The sequence below is a fragment of the Colius striatus genome, chromosome 13 (assembly GCF_028858725.1).
Source record: "Colius striatus isolate bColStr4 chromosome 13, bColStr4.1.hap1, whole genome shotgun sequence".
Taxonomy (NCBI): Eukaryota; Metazoa; Chordata; class Aves; order Coliiformes; family Coliidae; genus Colius; species Colius striatus.
In genome coordinates, this window is record NC_084771.1 from 15,904,361 (window position 1) to 15,924,281 (window position 19,921).

At 33.9% G+C, this 19,921-nt stretch overlaps 1 protein-coding gene across 7 annotated transcripts in view; it reads right to left on the reverse strand.

The window, feature by feature from the left end:
* The window catches only part of DIAPH2 (diaphanous related formin 2), a 195,117-nt gene that overhangs the window by 160,081 nt on the left and 15,115 nt on the right, over window positions 1–19,921 (reverse strand). For 4 of the 7 annotated variants that reach the window (XM_062006299.1, XM_062006301.1, XM_062006300.1 and 1 more), the window contains exons 2-10: window positions 17,343–17,375; window positions 14,727–14,903; window positions 13,378–13,482; window positions 9,088–9,108; window positions 4,134–4,273; window positions 3,690–3,764; window positions 3,539–3,608; window positions 2,930–3,066; window positions 1,717–1,825 (exon numbers count right to left, since the gene is read on the reverse strand). In XM_062006299.1, the coding sequence (XP_061862283.1) occupies window positions 1,717–1,825; window positions 2,930–3,066; window positions 3,539–3,608; window positions 3,690–3,764; window positions 4,134–4,273; window positions 9,088–9,108; window positions 13,378–13,482; window positions 14,727–14,903; window positions 17,343–17,375 (867 nt within the window). Of the gene's footprint in view, window positions 1–1,716; window positions 1,826–2,929; window positions 3,067–3,538; window positions 3,609–3,689; window positions 3,765–4,133; window positions 4,274–9,087; window positions 9,109–13,377; window positions 13,483–14,726; window positions 14,904–17,310; window positions 17,376–19,921 lie in introns of those variants that run through there. The other 3 variants (XM_062006305.1, XM_062006303.1, XM_062006302.1) reach the window with 3 other exon arrangements.

Here is a 19,921-nt window from a genome sequence, read left to right on the forward strand (position 1 = left end):
TTTCAGTATGAATAGAATGAAAAGAGTCTTTCACTATTTCAATTTGAAACACCAAATGTCAAGAGATGGTTATTATTTACTATGCAGCACACATGAAACACTTCACTGTGGTCAATTTAAGCAACATAAATACTCCTGGTTTTCATACTGAGAGTGGTTCTTCTTTGTCAAAGTTGGATCACATAAATGATCATAACTTTATTTCAGAAGTTATTCTCATGCTACACTACAACTCCTCTTTCTCCAACAAAACAACAAAAAAAACAAATCCACCCATAGACAAAGTCAGTCACATCACCACATGTCTTTTCTACTCCTGCACAAAACTCCTTCAAAATATCTCAAGACTCAGGATACTGACTAACGTTTTAATTGAACAGCTGTGCACTTTAATTTATTTACTTCAAAACAGGCAGACAATAGTATAATGCCAAAAGCGCTGATACACGTTAAAAGACTAAAATGGCACTTCGGGGAAATACCAAGTTTGGTAAAAGATGTTAGCTGCAAATAGAAGTTGCATCAGGGTAAAAAGAAAATAGCAATACTTGCGGAGAAAAAGAGTTAAATAAAAGTATCTTTCTTGTTTTAATTCTAATCACTATTTAGTTTGAATGAAACACCCTATGGAGTCTTAAATTTCTATTAAAACATTCTTTCAAAGGCACTCCCTTTATATAACTGCATCTTCAGATAATTCAGTATCATCATGCTTGCTTGAATGATCCTTGTTATTGTACTACTATGACATGACTTAACAAGCCAAAGTACATGTCCAATCCGAAATTAATAGAGAGAAAAGGTGCCATCTGCTATGATTGCGTTTGCCAGAAGAATCTCTGACTTAATGTCTTGTACTAATACATTATAAGTAAGGAATGGTTTTGTCAGGAACAAGTTAATGAATCTTGCAATTGTACCTTTAGTGATGTATAAGGGTAAGTGTGGTTTCTCAGGGGAAAAAAGGTGAGTTTGTGGGCAGAAAGGTTGGGTGCTTGTTTTTGCCTGGTTGATATCAACAAGGTCATAAAAAAGGAGTCAACTTCAAAATTAGTTCTTAGCATTATTAACATTAAAATGTTTTTTATAGAAATTGCTTGAAGCAATTAAGTTGCCAGCTCTGAAGCAAGAACTACTGAGGGTAAAGACAGTATTAAGATAACTATAGCTGACATATATATGATCTAATAAGGTAAAAATGTATCCCTTCCATTCCGTTATATCTGCCCTTTGTACATCTGGTCTCTGTGCAAACCCTTGCAGTTTGCAAAAAAAAAATCTCAATTTCAAAAAGCTTGCATTTACTAGCAACCAAAACTCAGGACAGTCAGGTATACAGAGAGAATAAGAAACTCCATCCAATGACACATAAGCAGCAACGAACATGTTGACACAGGACATGACTCAGTAAAGATCACTGGCAGAGAAGGCCTTTTTACTTTATGATTTTATAAAAATATTTTTTTAGATTATCCCTAGAAATGTATTAGGGACTGATGAAGAGCAGATATCAAACGTACGCCAAGGAAGGTGCAGTTCTTGTTGACAAAAGTAACAATGATATCCTGGTCCACATTACTAATCTGAAAAGGTACACTGACAAAAATGGACATGCCCCATCCACATCTGTCAGTTATCACAGATCTGAATATTTAGGTCTTCTAGTATTTTAGATTATTTATGAAGTATTCATAGTCTATTAAAAAGTAAACTCACCTGCAGTTGTAAGAATTCATGGTTTTCTAGTCCTTCAACAATCTGAGAAAAACGCTCCCTGTTGTGCCTTTCAGCAGCAGTTGTTATAGCACCTAAAAGCTTGTCCAGACTAAGAGAAAGATATACTGTCACAAAGTATGCAGTACTCAGATTTTAAAGATACTAAGCCCAGCATCTACACAACTCAAGACTTTAATGTACTGACAGAGAATCTTAATGAATTTACTAAGTTATCTTATAAAGTTGAAAACAAATCAAGTGTTAAAATACCTGCAAGATTCATATTGAATTAAAAAAGTGAATAAATCTCTATAATTTCTGTGACATTCATCGAAGAAAAACATCAATAAGAAAAAAAAAGTCACGACCTTTGCAATACTCCACACTAGGTACGGGCTCAAGTGTTTAACATTTGAGAATTCTAATAAATTGTCTTCTCAGAAAATAAAATTTTGTTATCTACTTATTGCACAAAAGAAATGGGTTTTGTTGGTTTTAACCTTGTGTTAATGAAGACACTAAATACTCTAAAGGAAATATATTCCAACTGATTGTCCTTGGTTTAAAAACATAAATGGACGTGCTACATAACTTCCCATAACTTGAACAATCCAAAATTTCAGATATGAACTTTTTGCCCCTGTCAAACTGGTTATGTTTAGGTAGAGAAATGATATTTTAATAAAATGTATACATATGTTTCTATAATATTACCTTATAAACTAATGAAAAATCTTAACATGTGGTGTCAGATCCATAATTTTCCCCATCTCAGTCCTCTCCACATTAGTAAATTCTGGAGTGGTCCATGCTAACATAAAGCATCTTTAAGTCAGACAGCTTTTCTTGTGGCATACTTTTCTTGTGACAACAGCTTTCCTTCTGATCATACTCAGAAATGTACAAAATACTACATTTTTTCTGCAGTCATTTATACAGTTTTCTGCTTATTAAGTCTTCTCTTCTCTACATTAGGCAATCACAGTCCCTTCAGACCTTCCACTTAAGTCACAGTTTCTAGGTCTTTGCTTATATGCTTTTATCTAATTTAATATTGGATTAATGCATCAGAACAGGTAAAAGTGTCTTTCATTCAAACTACAGTAAGAAAATAATAATTTAACAGTTTACATTTCACTGAGAAGTTTTTTCACCTCTGTCCAAATTGAAAATCCATAAGAAATCAGAAAAAGAATTTCAATATTTTACTTACAGATTTTCCTCCCCAACAATGCAGATAGCAGAAAGTATTTTTACTGTTTCAGTCATCATATGTGGTTGCTTTGGATCAATTGCTCTTGACAGCAGCAAGAGACTTCTCTCATCTCCTAGAATCCTTTGCAATCCGTACTTAAAGAAACAAAAAGCTTACAGTGAAAAGAATGTATTTGCTCTGATTACTCATCAGCACCTTTGGACTTCAGATCCTTAAGAATCCTCACATATTCTTCCCTCGTTTGACAACACTTTACTAAAACCTTCTGGCTATTACCTCCTAGGGACACAAGTCAGTCTTCCACATCTTACATTTGGGGAATTCTTCACTTACCATCAACTCATACTGTCATCCTGTTTGCCAAATATTTTACTTCTAAGAATCGACACTATTTAACAAAATTAAGACAAAATTCATCTTCAGAAGGTTTAATGAATAAGACTCTCAAAAAAGTTGCTCTAAGTTTAAGATCTACCTTTCCAAATAGTCAGCTGACACTTGATAGACAAGTTTTCCTTTTTTTTCTCAGATTCAGCATGCTACATATATCTGAAGTCAACAAAAGCCAACCATGATAGAAGTATTTTAATTTAAAATATTTCTTACTTTGTTGTTCATAAATGCTTTGAGGCACTGGATAAGTTTATGTTGATTCTTCTTATCAATACTTTCTTGCCTTGAAAGGAAGACAATAACTTAAGTACAAATACATTTGACAAGCTCCCCTATCCTTCCTTCAAATGGCCCAAGTTCTTACTGTTTCTTGTCCAGAAGTCTTTCCAATATATCCAACAGAAGTCCAAGACCTTCATGCCCAAAATTGTTAACCCAACTGTAAAAAACAAAAGATAAATGCTTTTAATTATTTCATAATCAAATGTAAAACTTACAAATTCATGTCTCCAATACTGCTTGTATATGTCTTCGTAGACATTGCTTTTAGTCTTAAGACCTGATGAACCATTACGACAAATCCTCAGTTCCAATTAGAAGTTGCTGTGAATCACTGTGAAAGGTGAGAAGACAGTGCAGACAGTTGCAAACATTTCACTTACTCTTTTACAGTGTGCTGAGAACTACTTTCTTATGCCAAGAACTACTAGCACAATTACTCTGGTTTAAAGAAAAACAACAAAACCCACAACTTTTATTGCTTAACAAAAACAGTATAATGAAAACTACAGCAGAAATTATTACTTACCTGACTGGATTGCTAGTTAGAGATACTCTCAAAGACTCTAGACAATTAAGAAGCTTTTCCTCTGAAATTCCAGATCGCAATTCATGAATATACTCTTGGGAGGACAGTGTGCATTCATGCTTGCTATTTTTCAGTCCACCCTATCACAGAACAAAGAATGTTGGTTAATGCGATATAGATCGCAGTAGTGATAATATATAAGGCAAATATTTCCACATGAATCTTAAAATCACCATCTTCACTGTAAAACTATTAGAGGCCAGACAACTTTGATTTGTCGTTAGTGTTTAACGGTTTAGGTTTTGCATCAGAAAGATAAATATTTTTCTGTAATGTTCTTCACTTCTTTGAGCGAAGTACATACGCTACATCTTGGATACAAAACTGTTCATTCCATCATTCAGTTGTATGTAACACATTAAAACTGCTACATGCTCTCATTCATCATCTATGTCACAACATTGTATTTGAAACAACCATACACAGAGAAAAAAAAAAAATCACCACACTTTTTATTAAGCTTGTCTGATCATTTCCACTGCATTCATCTTCCTTATCAAAAAAGCTGCACATAAATACTATGAACATATGCTGACTCTCAAATTAATTCACTCTTCTCCCAAAGAGAGGAAGAAGATAAATCTCTGAACATTACTCTGAAAAGGAGTTGGTAGTATCCACCAACTGTTTTTAAAATCATGCAATTGCATGATTCAATGATTTCTCACTGTACCACAATTCCATGTTTGGCTGCTAACAGAATTATCTCGAGAACCTAGTTTGCTACAAAAGAATCATATTACAAAGAGCTACTACAGAAGAATAACTACCTACAAGGTATTTCAGTATTAAAATACCTGATTATCAGCTTTTAGAGTTGCAGTATTCAAAACTATGAACAATATATGAAGCATTTTACTAAGTGGTACAACCTATCTTTTGTACAGCTCTGACAAGTTGCAAAAAAGTAAGTTCCTCTCAGAAAAGTGGTAATGATTAATATACAGTTCCTTAAGCTCCTTAGCTTTAAATGATCCGTTGAAGATAAGCTAATAAATATGTTATGGGTGTAAAGGCAATGTGAAAAGTATCTGACCTAGAATAGGATTTATATGCATTTGCTTTTAATTTTATCAGGAACTTCTTCACCTACTGTAATTTTCCAATTGTCTTTGAAAAAGCTATTGTTTTTATGAAGTTCCTGGTTTTCTCTATTCAAATTCTTACCATTCATTTTCCAAAAATTAGGCTAGGTATGGCAGATGACAAAATCACTTGTCTACATTTAAGATCTAAATTACTTAACTTGTCTACACAGATTCCAGCATTAATGCATATAACAGAACAATGCAAATGTTCACAACATACTTTCAGACTGTTCTCACCTCAGCAAAACAAAAATCTGCCACAGATTGTGAATGTATTAAGACAACAATGTCATCTCACCTACATTAACTTGGAACACATTTCCTACTGTGATATGAACAGCAATGGACAATGCGTGCCAGTTACACATCAATGGACAAAGATAGACAAAGATGAGTAAACAGAATGCAAAGTAACTACAATCTGTCTCTATCAACCTCCTAAACAAAGAGATTTTCTCCCACCGAAAGATGAAAAAGACAGAAACAAGTGGAAGTTATCTTTGTAACAGCAGGAATTTACTTTAAATCAGCTAAGTATATTAGCCACTTGTATTAAACTCATTGTAGTTCAGAAAAACCATCACTCAGAAAGGCCATAAAGAAGTAGAAAACAGGAACAGCTTCATGCCATTAATAACACTGGATGGAAACCAAACAAAATTCTATGTGTCATTACTGTACACCATCTACACAATACTGGGTACAGTTTTTGTCACTTCAGACAACAGTCATTCCCCAAACCCTAAGATTAAAAGAACAGAAGTATTGCTGTAAGCCACGAAATCTGTAGAGAGATGAGATAATGGCAAACACTACCTGTTAAGCTAGACCCTGAAAAGCATTCTAGAATGCAAGATGTTTTGGTTTTCTTTTTTTCCAAAAAGATCATTTAATGTGGTTACACCTTCCACTGTAGCCTGCTGCAATCTCCAAAGGACATTCCTCTTCAATGAAGGTAGTTAAGCTCTTCACTTTGTTTTCTTTTATATCTTAAGCCAGGTCAGGTGTGCTTTTGCTGCCTCCTCTTTGAGAACATTAGAGAGGTCCCTCTTCTGTGATTACCCTTTTGTTTTCAGAAAGCCTATGACTCCCTCAAAAACAGTCCAAATAAGTGAAAAGAGGAACTGGCATCATGATCTCCCAGGCTTCCTGATCATGCCTTACAGGACAAGCATTCTTCATTGTTTCTATGACTCAACACCTTTAACTGCAGAGTAATACGGAACTATCTCCTCTTCCTTTTTTACCCCCTCTTAAAAACAGATAATCACCAAGGATGGCTCATAAAGATCTGTTCTCAAAATCTTTTTCCCCAAATATTCCAGTTCATGCTAGAGAATTCTAAGCTTAATAGGATTACTTTCTGTTATTTTCTGCAATCAATTTTTCAGTCTCAGTTCACGCTTTCCTCTAGCCAAGCTAATTGGAAAGCTAAAACCTGGTGCTATTTCCTTTATTTCCTTATTCAATGAGTTTCATCAAAACACTGTTTTTAAATGATGCTATGCCTTTACATGGATCAGATATTAACATATAAAGTTCCTCATTAACTTTGAGGTACAAGGTCTCAGTGAAAGATATGTTTCATATGAGATCATCTAATAAAGACAAAGGCAAAAGGTAAGTACAAAGAAAGTCAAAAGGTTAGGTTCTACAACAGAACTTTCAGAGATTAAATCAATGCTTAAGATCAAAAATCTTAGAAATTGTTTTATGACCAGTCATCCTCCCAATATCACAATTTAGGTAAAGAATTACTCACGACAACTCAAATGAAATCCTGGACTGTACATTTAAAAATCCTTCTCTAAGGAATTTAGAAGCAATGAAGTTTTAGTAAAAAGCTTAAGCTTAAAGAAACTCTTGGAAGTCTCATAAAAATATAAAGTCTCACAAAAATATGAAAGAAAAACTAATTTGCTCTCACATGAAGACAGTAAATCTAATCAATTCTAATCTGTGTGTTTCAGGGTTTAAGGTACAACAGTGACAGAGAGACAGGATAGATACTGTACAATGCAGGATATAATGAAACGTATAGTTTTCCCTTTACACAAACTTTTTTTTTTTTTTAAAGTCTTTAGAAAACCAGGTAACATTAAGTATTTCAGAGATCTCTATTTCAGTTTATCTTACTCTAAATTACTTTAATTATAGGTAGTTTCAAAGCTGTTAGCTAGACAAAGAAATTCCCAACACAGGACTTAGCAAATGTCCTGGGTTATACACCACTTAGAGGTGCCACCAAAGACCTTTAAACAAGCTTGAGAACCAATATATAATAAAATGGGAAAGTAAAAGCATTTTGCCCTCCATGGGGAAATATATCTATTTGATGGTAAAGAACTGTGGAGCACACCTAAACCAAATAGATGGGCTGTAACAGTTAAAATACAAGATAAAACAGCACAAACTAGTTCTCTTTGAGGCACCCCACAATTCATATCTCATTAGGTCTCAACTTTAAGCCAAGTTCAGCTGAATAAGTTTAAGTGTATTGCTTCCATGAGACAGTGCTTACTGCAGTGAGATTGTTGGTAGCCAGCATATTGAGTAGAAATCTCACAGTATGCTGTATCATAGGTGGTTGCTTCTATCCAATTCACTATACCTGCTCTGTAATTCAGGAAATAAATCACTCTTCAGACAGAAACAAGTTACTGGTAACAGCAAAATTATTAATGAAGTGGAAATAATAAGTTATACTTTTCACCCCTGACAATAACTCACTGAAGAGTTTTCTTATACTCTATATTAATTAATTTGTTTCTCTCTCAAGCAAAGGAACTACTATATTTTAATTAGAGTGTAATAAAAAAGTCAGATAAGACAAGTTGTTGCAGAGGTTGAGAAGGGGGGATTGTTCATGTTTAGGAAAGCAATACAAGCATTTGCAATTATTTTTCAAACTGCATATACTCTAGTTGTTGCATATTTGACTTGGAAAAGCAGTATCCTTGTTTAAGCTATGAAGTAACATTCTGTAAGCTCCTGAACTAGAAATTTTATGTTTACACAGTACATATCCACTTAATCCTATAGATAGATATTAGCCAAACACATCAATACAATCTATTAAAAACAGAGGCAAATGCTACATTAATGCCTTACAGATAAACAGAAGATGCACAGCTGCCATTTCAATGCAATTGTCACTGTCTATAAGAGCAAGGAAAGCTTACTTTGCAGGCAGCTAAAACAAGTGGGTGCCAGTGCCTAAGATGAAGTAAAACTCAATTACACTTAAGGTCTGAACTCCCAACTGACAGGCAAACCTCTTCCCTGCAGTTGTCACTACAACCTGACAGTACTAGCACCAACAACTGTTCTGACCACAGGACATCTGTAAATCTTCAGGAAGATAACTACATATGCCAGCATATCCAATCAACTCCCAAAGGATTAATTCTAGAAAAACATAGCCTAAGAAGCAGCACGCCAAGATAAAATAAGATCTTTGCTTTCAGACATGATTTAAAATGCATATGCAATTATCCCCTAAAAACAAGACGAGGCTAAATTATATTTGTTGCTCACAATGAAGAGATGAGTTCTCAGTGAGTCTGAAGATTTGGAAACAGATTCCTGAAAACTTAAAAACAGATCTTGCAACAGTGCAATCAATGATCTGATACTGATAAGATAAACACGATTGAGGTAGTTGATAACTGAATCATTTTTTAATCAAAATAATTATGTCCAATGAATTTTTAAATCCAAAATAGAAGTCCAAAATTTTCCAGCCTAATATCTAAAAATGGAAGGGGATTCATAAGAAAAAACAAAACTATCATATTCATACTCACCGGAACTTTACTTCCAATTATCTGCATGCAGTGGTCAGCCAAGAGAGGTTATTGTGTAAAAAAGATAATAATAATACATAAATGAACACAGCAAAGTACTTAGTAGGACGTAGCATCACACAAATTTTTCAGTGTTTAATCATTAGTAGTAGTTACATTCTTTTACTATTTTATTCAACTGTTTAAGAGTTACAGCTTCTCAATAGGAAAACTGTAGTTCCACTCACTAGAAATAATTTGAAATTCTTATGTTCCACTGCTGAATTATAAATATTTTACATATTTACAAATAATTAAATACTTATATTGACATCTACCTCTGAAAAACATACTATTTTGTCACAATTATCAGGTCAGATATTTTATTTACAACACTGAGAAAACCACAGAAAAAACTAGTGGCGTAGCGACTTCTTTGTATATAATCATTATATTTATTATGGAGCCATTTGATCCATTTAGATGTCATCACTGAATTTAGTTCATAATCAAAAACACACCCTACAGTTATATATCTAAATTGCATTCCCAACAATCTCATATGGTGTTTTTCTTCATCTGCTCAGTATGGATGCTTTTAATTCCATAGATAATTAAATGGTGATTTTTAGATTGACATCTCTTTTTTTGCCATGGAACGGAACCTCTTCATATTCAGGAACTAGAAATTGACTTTACATGGAAAAAACTCTATAGAAAGGCACCACATCTCTGCCCTTTTCTATCATTTCTTGCACAAATGACTGTATTCCTGTGAACTCCAGGACTATGGACTTCTTAAATATTGTAGGTCTTTCCTTGTGAGCTACCTTCTGATATGGGATAACAGCCAGTTTATTGGATAACCATTTATATCTGATTAAGAGCCTGAGACAGTGTGATTTTGTTCCAGTAACTGGATTTGATTGCATCTGTTCAGCTTCCACCCATTTTATTTTCTACTCCCATCTCTTCCACTACTCTTTTAGGAATTCTTTCAGAAGACAGAAGTCCCTGTAAATCTTTCACAATCACCTTTTTTCTTCTCTGCCTGATGAAGCTTCCTCTAGAAGCACAAGATAGACTGCCATCACTGCACAATTTCTTTTCCTAATTTGCTACCTTCATCGATGTTCAACACATTCCATTGGTATGAGATACCACGAAGCTCAGTTCTGAAACAGAATTCTGAGCCTTCACCATTTCTCAAGGATAATTTCCATGGTCAACAATCTTTCTGTTCAAGTGAGAGAAGATATCAGAAGTACAGATGATCCCTTCACATGAAAGTATCCAGCTTATCAGCTTTTACACTTCCTCTATGCCCCAAGAAAAAGGAAAAGTTTTCATCCATTGAAAACCCAGGTTTCTTTCTCACTCAGACTTCTGAAGACAGTATCGTATTTCAGAATAGCACAGTCAACATGCTGCAGATGGCACACAAGAGAAAATGAAGCACCAAATTGAAAAATAATTTGGTTCAGTAATATTAGCAAATAAGTGGTATTTTCAAATGAGAGAAGCACTCAAAAGCCTAAAACAAACATCAACTTAAATCAAAGAAGTCATATCAACTGCTAAGTGTATTTAGTGAGCTCTAAGCAGAAGAAAAGGTCCAAGTATTTTCAGTATAGAAAAAGACAGAAAATTATTTGTGATCTAAGAAAACTTAAAAGAAATATCGTTTTGAATGGGATAAGTATTTTCATGGAAGGCAAGCCTGAAGATGGCCAGAAGAAAATTAAGTCTGACAATTCATGACAGAGTAAAAATTGGTTAGAGCTTGAATTCAACTAAGCAGAATAGTTCAAAGAAACAAAACACAAAATGAAATGGGACAATTACTTTGCTTTCTTGTAAGATCAGAATCAACATTTTACAATTGAGCTCACCTTTTACATTTTTTAAAGCTGGTTAAAAGCTAAATTAGGGTAACATGCTATAGAAAGGTCATTTATATTTCTGAACCTAATTTCTTAAATTATTCCATTCAAATGCTGCAATACAACTGCAAGAAGGACTTTCCATTAGGAAAAATGTTTTGCACATGTATAAAACATCCATACTGGCACTGACTTAAGCTCAAAGTGCACATGCATGTATGAAGACATTCTGAGATTTTTTTTCATTTTTTTTTTTTTAATTGTTAGTACATTTTGGCAAACAGATTTCCAGTTCTGTTACGTTTCCCTTTGCTGTAATGCAAATGGTGGCAGTAATGCAATCTGTAAATATTTTCAGCAGTTACACATGCAAGGGTAGCCATGCTTTTTTTTAATTCAACTACAAAAAAAATCACAGTATTTGGGGAAGTTACATCTCAATATCAGTATATATAGGAGATCACCATCATCCAACTACTTTTTGGGAAAGAATTGCAAGTACTTCCATTATGAAAGTTTCTACTGCTTCAATAAAACATTTTTACTTACTAAGAAAAATTTAACATTGATCATCAATTGAAGACAAAAACCTTATGACTCATAAACAATAGTTCCCAAAGATAATCTAGATAAAGTATATTAACGGGAAATTAATATTCACTGCATAAGCTTGAATCATTCTCCAATAACTTGTATGTTCAGCTAGACCATGCTTTAAGCATTGGATTTGTTCCAGGACAGACTAAAGGACTGTGGATTTTGTTTAAGATGAACTCATGCAGGAATATCATTCCTCTCAGAAATGTAAATGGCCAATTTCACATTATAATGCAAGTTTTTCTTCACTTATAATGTTCAATGCAAAGCATTTCCATTTAATAATTGCAAGTCATTGTAGTTTTAATTCTTTTAAATTCAACTCTGCAGAGACGATTTTAAAGATTAATAGACAGACAAGTCAACTGCACTGCAGTTCATGCCTACAGATTTATTAGGCAGACACCAACATGTTACTTGCCAATTTATTTCACTAAGAAACAGATTATTATTTAATGCTATCTGTATTTAGCACTGTCTCAGCATGCAGAACTGCATGAACTGCTAGCAGTGCTGCCATTGTTTATTTGAACAATTATTCCATACAGTCTTAATTTCTAGTAACCTTCCATTGCACATAAAAGCTTAAATGTGAATAAAATATAAGATTCATCCTAATTACCAAATAAAATCATATGCATCTCCTAAGTTTATTGAAGAACTACACTGAAAGTGAATTTTATCCCTTGAAGCATACTCAGATACATAAAGCTACCCCTCCCATCACCACTACTCCCCAGTACTGCAATATATTCAGTTCCTCAGATTTCACCACCAGTTTCTTTAAAATTCTTTATACAACAAATAGTAGCACAAATCAGGAAAAAACTCATTTCTAGGGAAAGCACAAGATGAATGTGTATATATATAATCTGTTTCACCCAACATTTATGAGTTTTTGTGGCATATTCTCCTTTTACACTGTAAGAACTACATTTGCAATAGGGAATTTTGAACACACAAAGAGCATTATTGTTGCATTTTACACTAATTAGTTGCAATAATCCCACTACTAATAGTCCCACTGCAGAAAATAAATTCCAGGTCTTCACTATTTGAAATTGCATTTCTCCAACCCAACAAATGCTGGGGCATTCATTCTCACACTTCTGGCACCCCAGGAACGACTTAAAAAATTCTGCATGAAGGACCCCTCAGCTAAGGGTTAATCAATCAACTCAGGTACAGAGAAAGATCAACACAAATGAAAGGTCTGAGTATATTTTTTCCTACTTAAAATATAATTGGAAACTAATTTTAGGGCCATCTTTTCACTAAAGATGTCATTTCATTTACCTTCAGAAAATTCTCATCAGAATATTTAGTGCAGTCAACAAGACAGTTAAAGTACTAAACATACTCAAATTAAGATAAAACATCAACTTTAGCTCAGTTTTAAATATTTTCAACGTTTTGATTCCCTGTTTCTTACAGGGCAAATTGTACATCTAGTATGTATGTCACTACTGAAGCAATAAAGTCATGCTATCCCTTCCAAAAGATTTTGGTACCAAAATCCTGTATGATGAATTCCACAGAAATATGCTCAGGTTCCACCCATTAGTCTGCATCACTAGATTTGGAATTTCTTACCGTTTACAAGAAAGCATCAAGCTTTTACACTGGCCAATAACTGAAGTAAAAACTAACCTTTCAGACACAGCTGCATTTAGAAGTATACTACTAAGTACAGAGTTGGGGTGGTTTTTTTGCTACCACTCAGAGAACGTAAATGCAGGAAAAAAAACTTAAAAGTTTGAAACTTGAAAAGTATAATGCTCACAAAGTTAACTTCTTTACTTTCATCTGACTTGGAGAGGTGACTACTTACAGATTTGGCAGTTGCAGAAATGTATTGGACAACCATCTCACGTTTTGTAGTCAAGTCTTTCTCTCTTAAAGGAGCTTTACGGTCTTCATTTAGGTTCATGTCTTCCTGTAAAGAAAAAGACCACTAAACATCAATATTCTATTTCATACTTTTATTACTTTTTATTTAGTCTATTTTTAAACTTTTCTGAAACAAATGGCTCATTTTTAAACTGAGTTTTTCCAGCTTATCTGCACTTCATTTTTGTTAATTCTGAACTATTCTATTTTCACATTTAATTCTATCAACTATTCACTGTTTTCAAGACTTAGTCAAAATTATAATTGCATCAAAGATAGTTACTACTATTAGTGAAATCTAGCTCAAAAAACAAAACTAGAGGACAAAACCAAAAATTCTACACCTGAAGTTGATCACATAAGTATTAAATATCGTAAAGTTCCCCTGTTTTTTTAAACATCTTATCACAATGGACATCATTCCTATACTATGTATTCAGAAGGTTATTATTACATAGGTTATTAGCTTGTGGTATGGGTAGTTGTTAATGTATTCCAACAGACATATTTAAAAGAAATCTAAAAATTCAGATATTCTGCTAGATTAAATCTAGAAATGCCTGTTTCAACTTAATAACTACTGATTAAATACAACATGAAGTCATTACTAGACATTATAGACTAGTCCTGCCACTAAAAGTCAAAGTAACTTCAGATTAGCAACTAAAACCAATAAACATTACTGTAATAATTTACTAGCTACAGATTTTTTGAAGATTGTTAGTCTCTGGAAGACATAACTGCTTCAATTAATATTATCTGGAACAGTTAAAAATTAATCCCTTAATCTAACAAGCAAATCAAGCAAATATAATTAACACATCTAATGTCGTGAATCTTTTCAAACTTCACTGAACAGAGCACATAGACGGGAACAAGGCGCCTCTTAGGCCATACTGATCATATAGAAGTTTACAACAAATTTAATTAACGATACAAAAAGCATATTTAAGTTAATTAAAACTATTCTTCAACAGTAGTAACTGCTGCAACTAAGGTCTGCAGAGGTTATGGTAATGAAGCAACCAACAGCTTAAGATTTTCATTTTTTTACTTTTTGTCTTTATTTTCTCTGTAGAAGTAGACCAAGGAATTGAAATATATATAATACTAGCATTCTAAACTCAATTGTTTATGTGCCAATTTAGACAACTTTATCAGGCCTATGCTATGCCCTCCTAAGTAATTTATACTTCCAAAACAAATACATTTGAAAATCACTTCTACATAATAAATGCCAAAGAGAAAACAAATTAAAACCTCATAAGATGTTGTAGCATATGATCTTACCATCATTTTTTCAAAGAGATCCATAACTTCTTTTTCTGATAAATTCATGCAACGCTCATCAGCAAGTGCTTGGGCAAGAGGAATTTCACTTATAGAAGGCTGAGTGTCAATAGGATGCTGAATAAGAGGTTTCTCTTTTTTCACTGCTGATCTTCTGAAGCTTGTTATTCTGTCACGCTGCAAAGACATCCATTTAAAAATTAGCAGAAATAGAAATACAGGAAATCTGCCAATTACATGGCAGTAATACACACATTTTTAGTTAATCCAAGCAGCAGAGTTAAAACTCAAACTGAACTGTAAGTAAAAATACTCTAATGTTCAGAGATTACTTTTCATCGAAAGACAAGAAGATTTAAGGTAAAATCATGACAGATCACATGCAAAAGGAATATAACTATTTCTCATAGTTTCAAAAGTATCTCATCTATGTTAAACTCTTAGTATTTCAAAATCTTGAGTTCATCTTCTCACATTACTCTCTAATCATCCTGATAGCGAATAAATATGGTACCACAAAGGTAATGTCCAAGCGTTCCTTCACCTGAAGAGCTATAAGTCTTTGGAGGACAACTGAAAAAGCCAGCGTTGGGAAGAAGGTACTCACAAGTTCATCAGGCTTATTAAAAAATCCTGCTAAAGTAAAATAAAGTTTGTAGAGGAATTAATGCTCCAAGTATAGTTCACAATTCCTTGAAGAGTTTTTGAGTACTGACTCCTGAAATTAGTGCATTGTTTTTAAAAGCCAAGTAATGGATTACTCACATAGAAGCAGCCATCCATAGTTAAATACACATAACGGACATTAGTGAAAGCATATCATACAGTCTGCAATGACATTTCCCTGGTTAAGGCTAACTTGGTTTATGCCTTGTACCAAACCCCACACCTTTTTTTTTAAAAGCATGCTTACTCAGTTAATTTGTTAATACTGGAAACAACCAACAGGAGCACCTTCCTTATAAGGCCATTTCTCAGTTTATTATTAGTGTATAACTCTATTCTGAACGGAGTCAGATTTTTTTTTTTTTAATAATACTGTCTTTAACTACATCTGTGTATTCATTTTGAGATTGTTACATCTACAATGATTCTTCTAAATTAATTGTTTGTTGCATCAGTAAATACTACTGTATTTGATTCAGCATTGAGTGGCCTTATAAAGACATGCTTTCACCTACTAGCAGCTTATGTAGGGTTACATGTATCATTCATGGCAGTTATTGAAATCTCTTTGAAGATGTGTAAATCAAAATTCATATTTCTTATCATTAAACCACCTCTGTGAGGTGCAAAAAGTTTAACAGAGTATTTAATTTATAGTAAATTTGGATTCATTTTAGATTACTCCAATCAGGAAAGCAGAAATCTGACCAAGTGCTGTGGAATATGGAGAATAAAGGTTCCTTCTTTTTCTTTGTTTTGTTTCTTTTTTGTTTTGTTTTTTTTTCTTGGCTTGTTTTGTTGGTGGGTTTGTTTTGTTGGTGTTTGAGATTCTACAAGACAATCTTACATTTTTGAAGGGAAAGTATCCCTAGATAAGCCGCACGCCCTTTGAATTTCTTCAGAGGTTTTTTGTTTGTTTGCTTGTTTGCTTTTGAGGGGAGGGGGGTTGGGTTTGGGTTTTCCTCTTCCTTAGAAGTATTATATTTGTGGACAGAAACACATTACCTACAAGGATATTGTTCAACATCTCTAACAAGGTTATTAGTTTAATCCCAATTTTTTTCCTTATTGGAATAGTTTAGTTTACATTACAGTTTTTCAAATGCAAATTAGTGTGTAGCCTATTGAAAAGGTCAAAGATATGATATAATGCTTGAAAGGCAGTATCTAAAATTAATCAACATACAGTAAATGCAGTTTTATTGTTCAGTTACATTAAAATGTCCATTTAGCAGTCACAAAAAAAAAAAGCCATTTAAGATCAATTTCCCTGTATCATGATCTGTTTCAAGTTTACCTCATTAACAAATTTGTTTAATCAGATTGCAATGGTGAGATCACTTCAATCTACATTATTACCAAGTACAACTTGTCATTTCAGACATGCAAGTGATGATTAACTAAGTGGTCAGCAGAGTTTAACTATTAGCTATAGAAAAATAAATTGTGACAAATTTCACAATTTTTTCTGATATCAATTTTAAGGTACTTTCTGTAAAAATATTTTTAAACAGGTTTCACAGTACTCAGAATTATAAAGTTGGTGCTACTGAATAGAAACTTGTTGTTTCACTTATATTCCAATATATTTCACATCATTACAAATATTACCCAAAACAGTTCCATTTGAATCATGTCACAACTAACTTTGAAGAACCACTGTAGATCATTTACTGTTAAAAAGATCAAGAGAAATAACACTCAAACTCTTTAACAGTTTCAATACATACACCCTATTATCGAAGTGGTTAAAGAAGTTCCTCCAAATAGATACCATTAATTACCCTTCTTCAACTGAAGTTGAAGATCTTTAAGAATAGTAACTCAATTTTCTGAAATGTAACACTTAATATCCTTATAAGAACATGTTCTAATGTCCACAACATTTGAAGTAAAATAGCATGCAGCGTGGAGTTACCATTGCAAATTAAGATGTTACAAAGACCTTACCACATCATCTGCCAAAGTTTTTATTTGAATATTCTATTAAAAAAAAAACACACACACAAATCAAAGAAAAAAAAAAGACAGTGTTACCCACTGTTTCAGAACAAAGAAGTCTGCATATTCAGTATTTTAACATCAAATATCACTTGCTATAATCAAGCTGCAGCTCAGTGAGCATGGAATCTAATGCATTTTACGTGATAAAGAAGAGTTGCACCCCACTTCACTATGTCTATTTAATTCATGAACCTGAAACGTGTAACTCTAGCACTCCTATTATTTCACAAAAATGCAGTTAACATCTCTTAGAAAGCTTCCAAAACAAACATAGACTACTGGACTTCAAACTGAGTCAGCAGATTGGTTTATGACATTTTCAGCTCTTACAGAGTTCTTGAGACTCAGAAAGCCAAGGAGAATTCCCTCTGCCCTAGTGTCTTGAGCCTTCTGCCAGTTTCTCCTACACTGAATAATGCAAATTGAGAGATGAATTGATTAAATCCTGTGTACTGATGATGCACACACCAGTCGCTACTATCTCTCCCCCATACCCCCACCAAGCTCATGTCTGACTTTTTTCTTAACAGCAATAAAACCCAGCTGACATTTTTATTCATGGTTAAAAAAAAAACCCAATCTATATTGCATACTGGTATCAATAATCATACCAAGGAAGCATTTGTTTAATAAACATTGCTCAATTTACACCAATTACAGGTAATTAAGATCTAGATTTGAGACAAAATAATTACTGTATATGATAAAGTGTGGTAGTTCATCCAAAATGACACAGTCCTGCAAGTCACTGGTTAGGAAACAGCAACCCTGTTTTCTTACACAGTATGCTTTCAGGTTCCTTAGTTACACTCTCACCAGCCAAAATGATCAAGATAGTTCTACTCAGCGTCCCATACCATTGCCTATTGTTAACACAGTCGATGAGTCAGTTACTAGAATGAGTTACAATGAGTTACTGGAAATGAACCTATAACTGTGCAATATACACCACAGAACATTTAACTTCCTTTCGGCGGAAGACATTAATACACCATGGTCTTTCTACTTTCTGTCTCTTGGATACAGTCGTCAATATTGTAGTTCTGAAACAAATAAATTCATAGGACTATTCAAATGATGGAAGAAGCATCAAGGTGGGAAGACGGGTGATCATACTTTCGAAGTACAAGGAACAGAAGCACCCAGGACAGTGAGGTGGATTGACCTTGGCTGGCAGGTCCAAGTCAGGCCCAGCCAATTACTCGTTCCCTTACAGTAGGATCAGGGAGAGAATCAGTAGTGCAAAAGGAAAAAATATTCATGGTTTGGGGTAAAGACAGATTAACAAGTGAAGGAGAAGAAAAAAAAAAAGTTATGCAAAAGCCATCACTCACCAGCAGACCAATACCTACCCAGCCTTTGAGCAATTGCTACTTTAAAGGAATCTGATCCTCCCCATCATAACCTACCCATGAACTTCAACCCAGAGAGAGATATATAAGCAAGAAACTCTAAAATTCTGTATCCATTTTAACAGTCACTTAAATGAGAAGGAGGAGAAAAAATATTTCTAATATAAGTACTGTCAATCTCTTCCAGCACCTGAAACAGGATAATCTACTCTATCTCTACATTTATATTGCATTTGTCACTCAAACTCCTCTGGGCAAAATAGAGACTACTAAAGCAAGGTACCACACAGTCTTTTTTCAGACATCTCAAGGGCTCTTCTGAGATCTCCTTACAGTGAATAAACTGTACATTGCTGCCAGTACCTACTCAAGATAAGCAACGCATTTAACAGGTAGAAGAGAAACTGCAAGTAGCTTGAGGCAGATGCAAGGCAGTTATGCACCTGCAGATTCTCAATGACACACAGATTTTGACAGTCTCTTACATTAATAAAGAAATCACTCTTCCAGTCTGATTTAAGAACATCAACCAGAAGTAATTTACCTTTGAATTTTAAGATATGTCAGGTTTTGTAGTCAGTCCTCTAGCATTATTCTCTCAGTCATCCATAAGACAGTCAGAAAAATCCCAATATGAAAAGAAATCAACTCTTTCCTAGCTTGTTAAAGACACTAGCTCCCCTATTTTAAAAGCTGCAGTTCATTGACACTTCAAGGATTATTCATCGTGCTTTCAAAAAGAACCTGAAATAAGAGTTTTCTTACTATTGTTGCACATTGCATTAGATCCACATGACACTATATGGAAAATTCTTGTTTGCTTTACAACTGTTCACTTCACATATTCTTTCAATTACTGAGGCTTAATCTATAACCTGAACATGAAGTCAAAATTCCCTGGGGCACTACAAAGTGAGACCAAGGAGCACATGAACACCTTACACACGGTTCAAAAATGAAGCTGGAATGTTATTAATCATGACAGCACAGAATCAGTTCTGTTAGACTGGACAATGGCAGCCAAACCACAACCAGGAAGCTGCCTGGTCTTCCCCAGTTACCTTTTTTTTTTTTTTTTTCCTCACAGGACACTGACCATTCAGAAATAAGCAATACTAAGGACAGAAGCTAGACAACTCCTGAAGCTAAATAAAACCAGGTCACCCAAGTTAA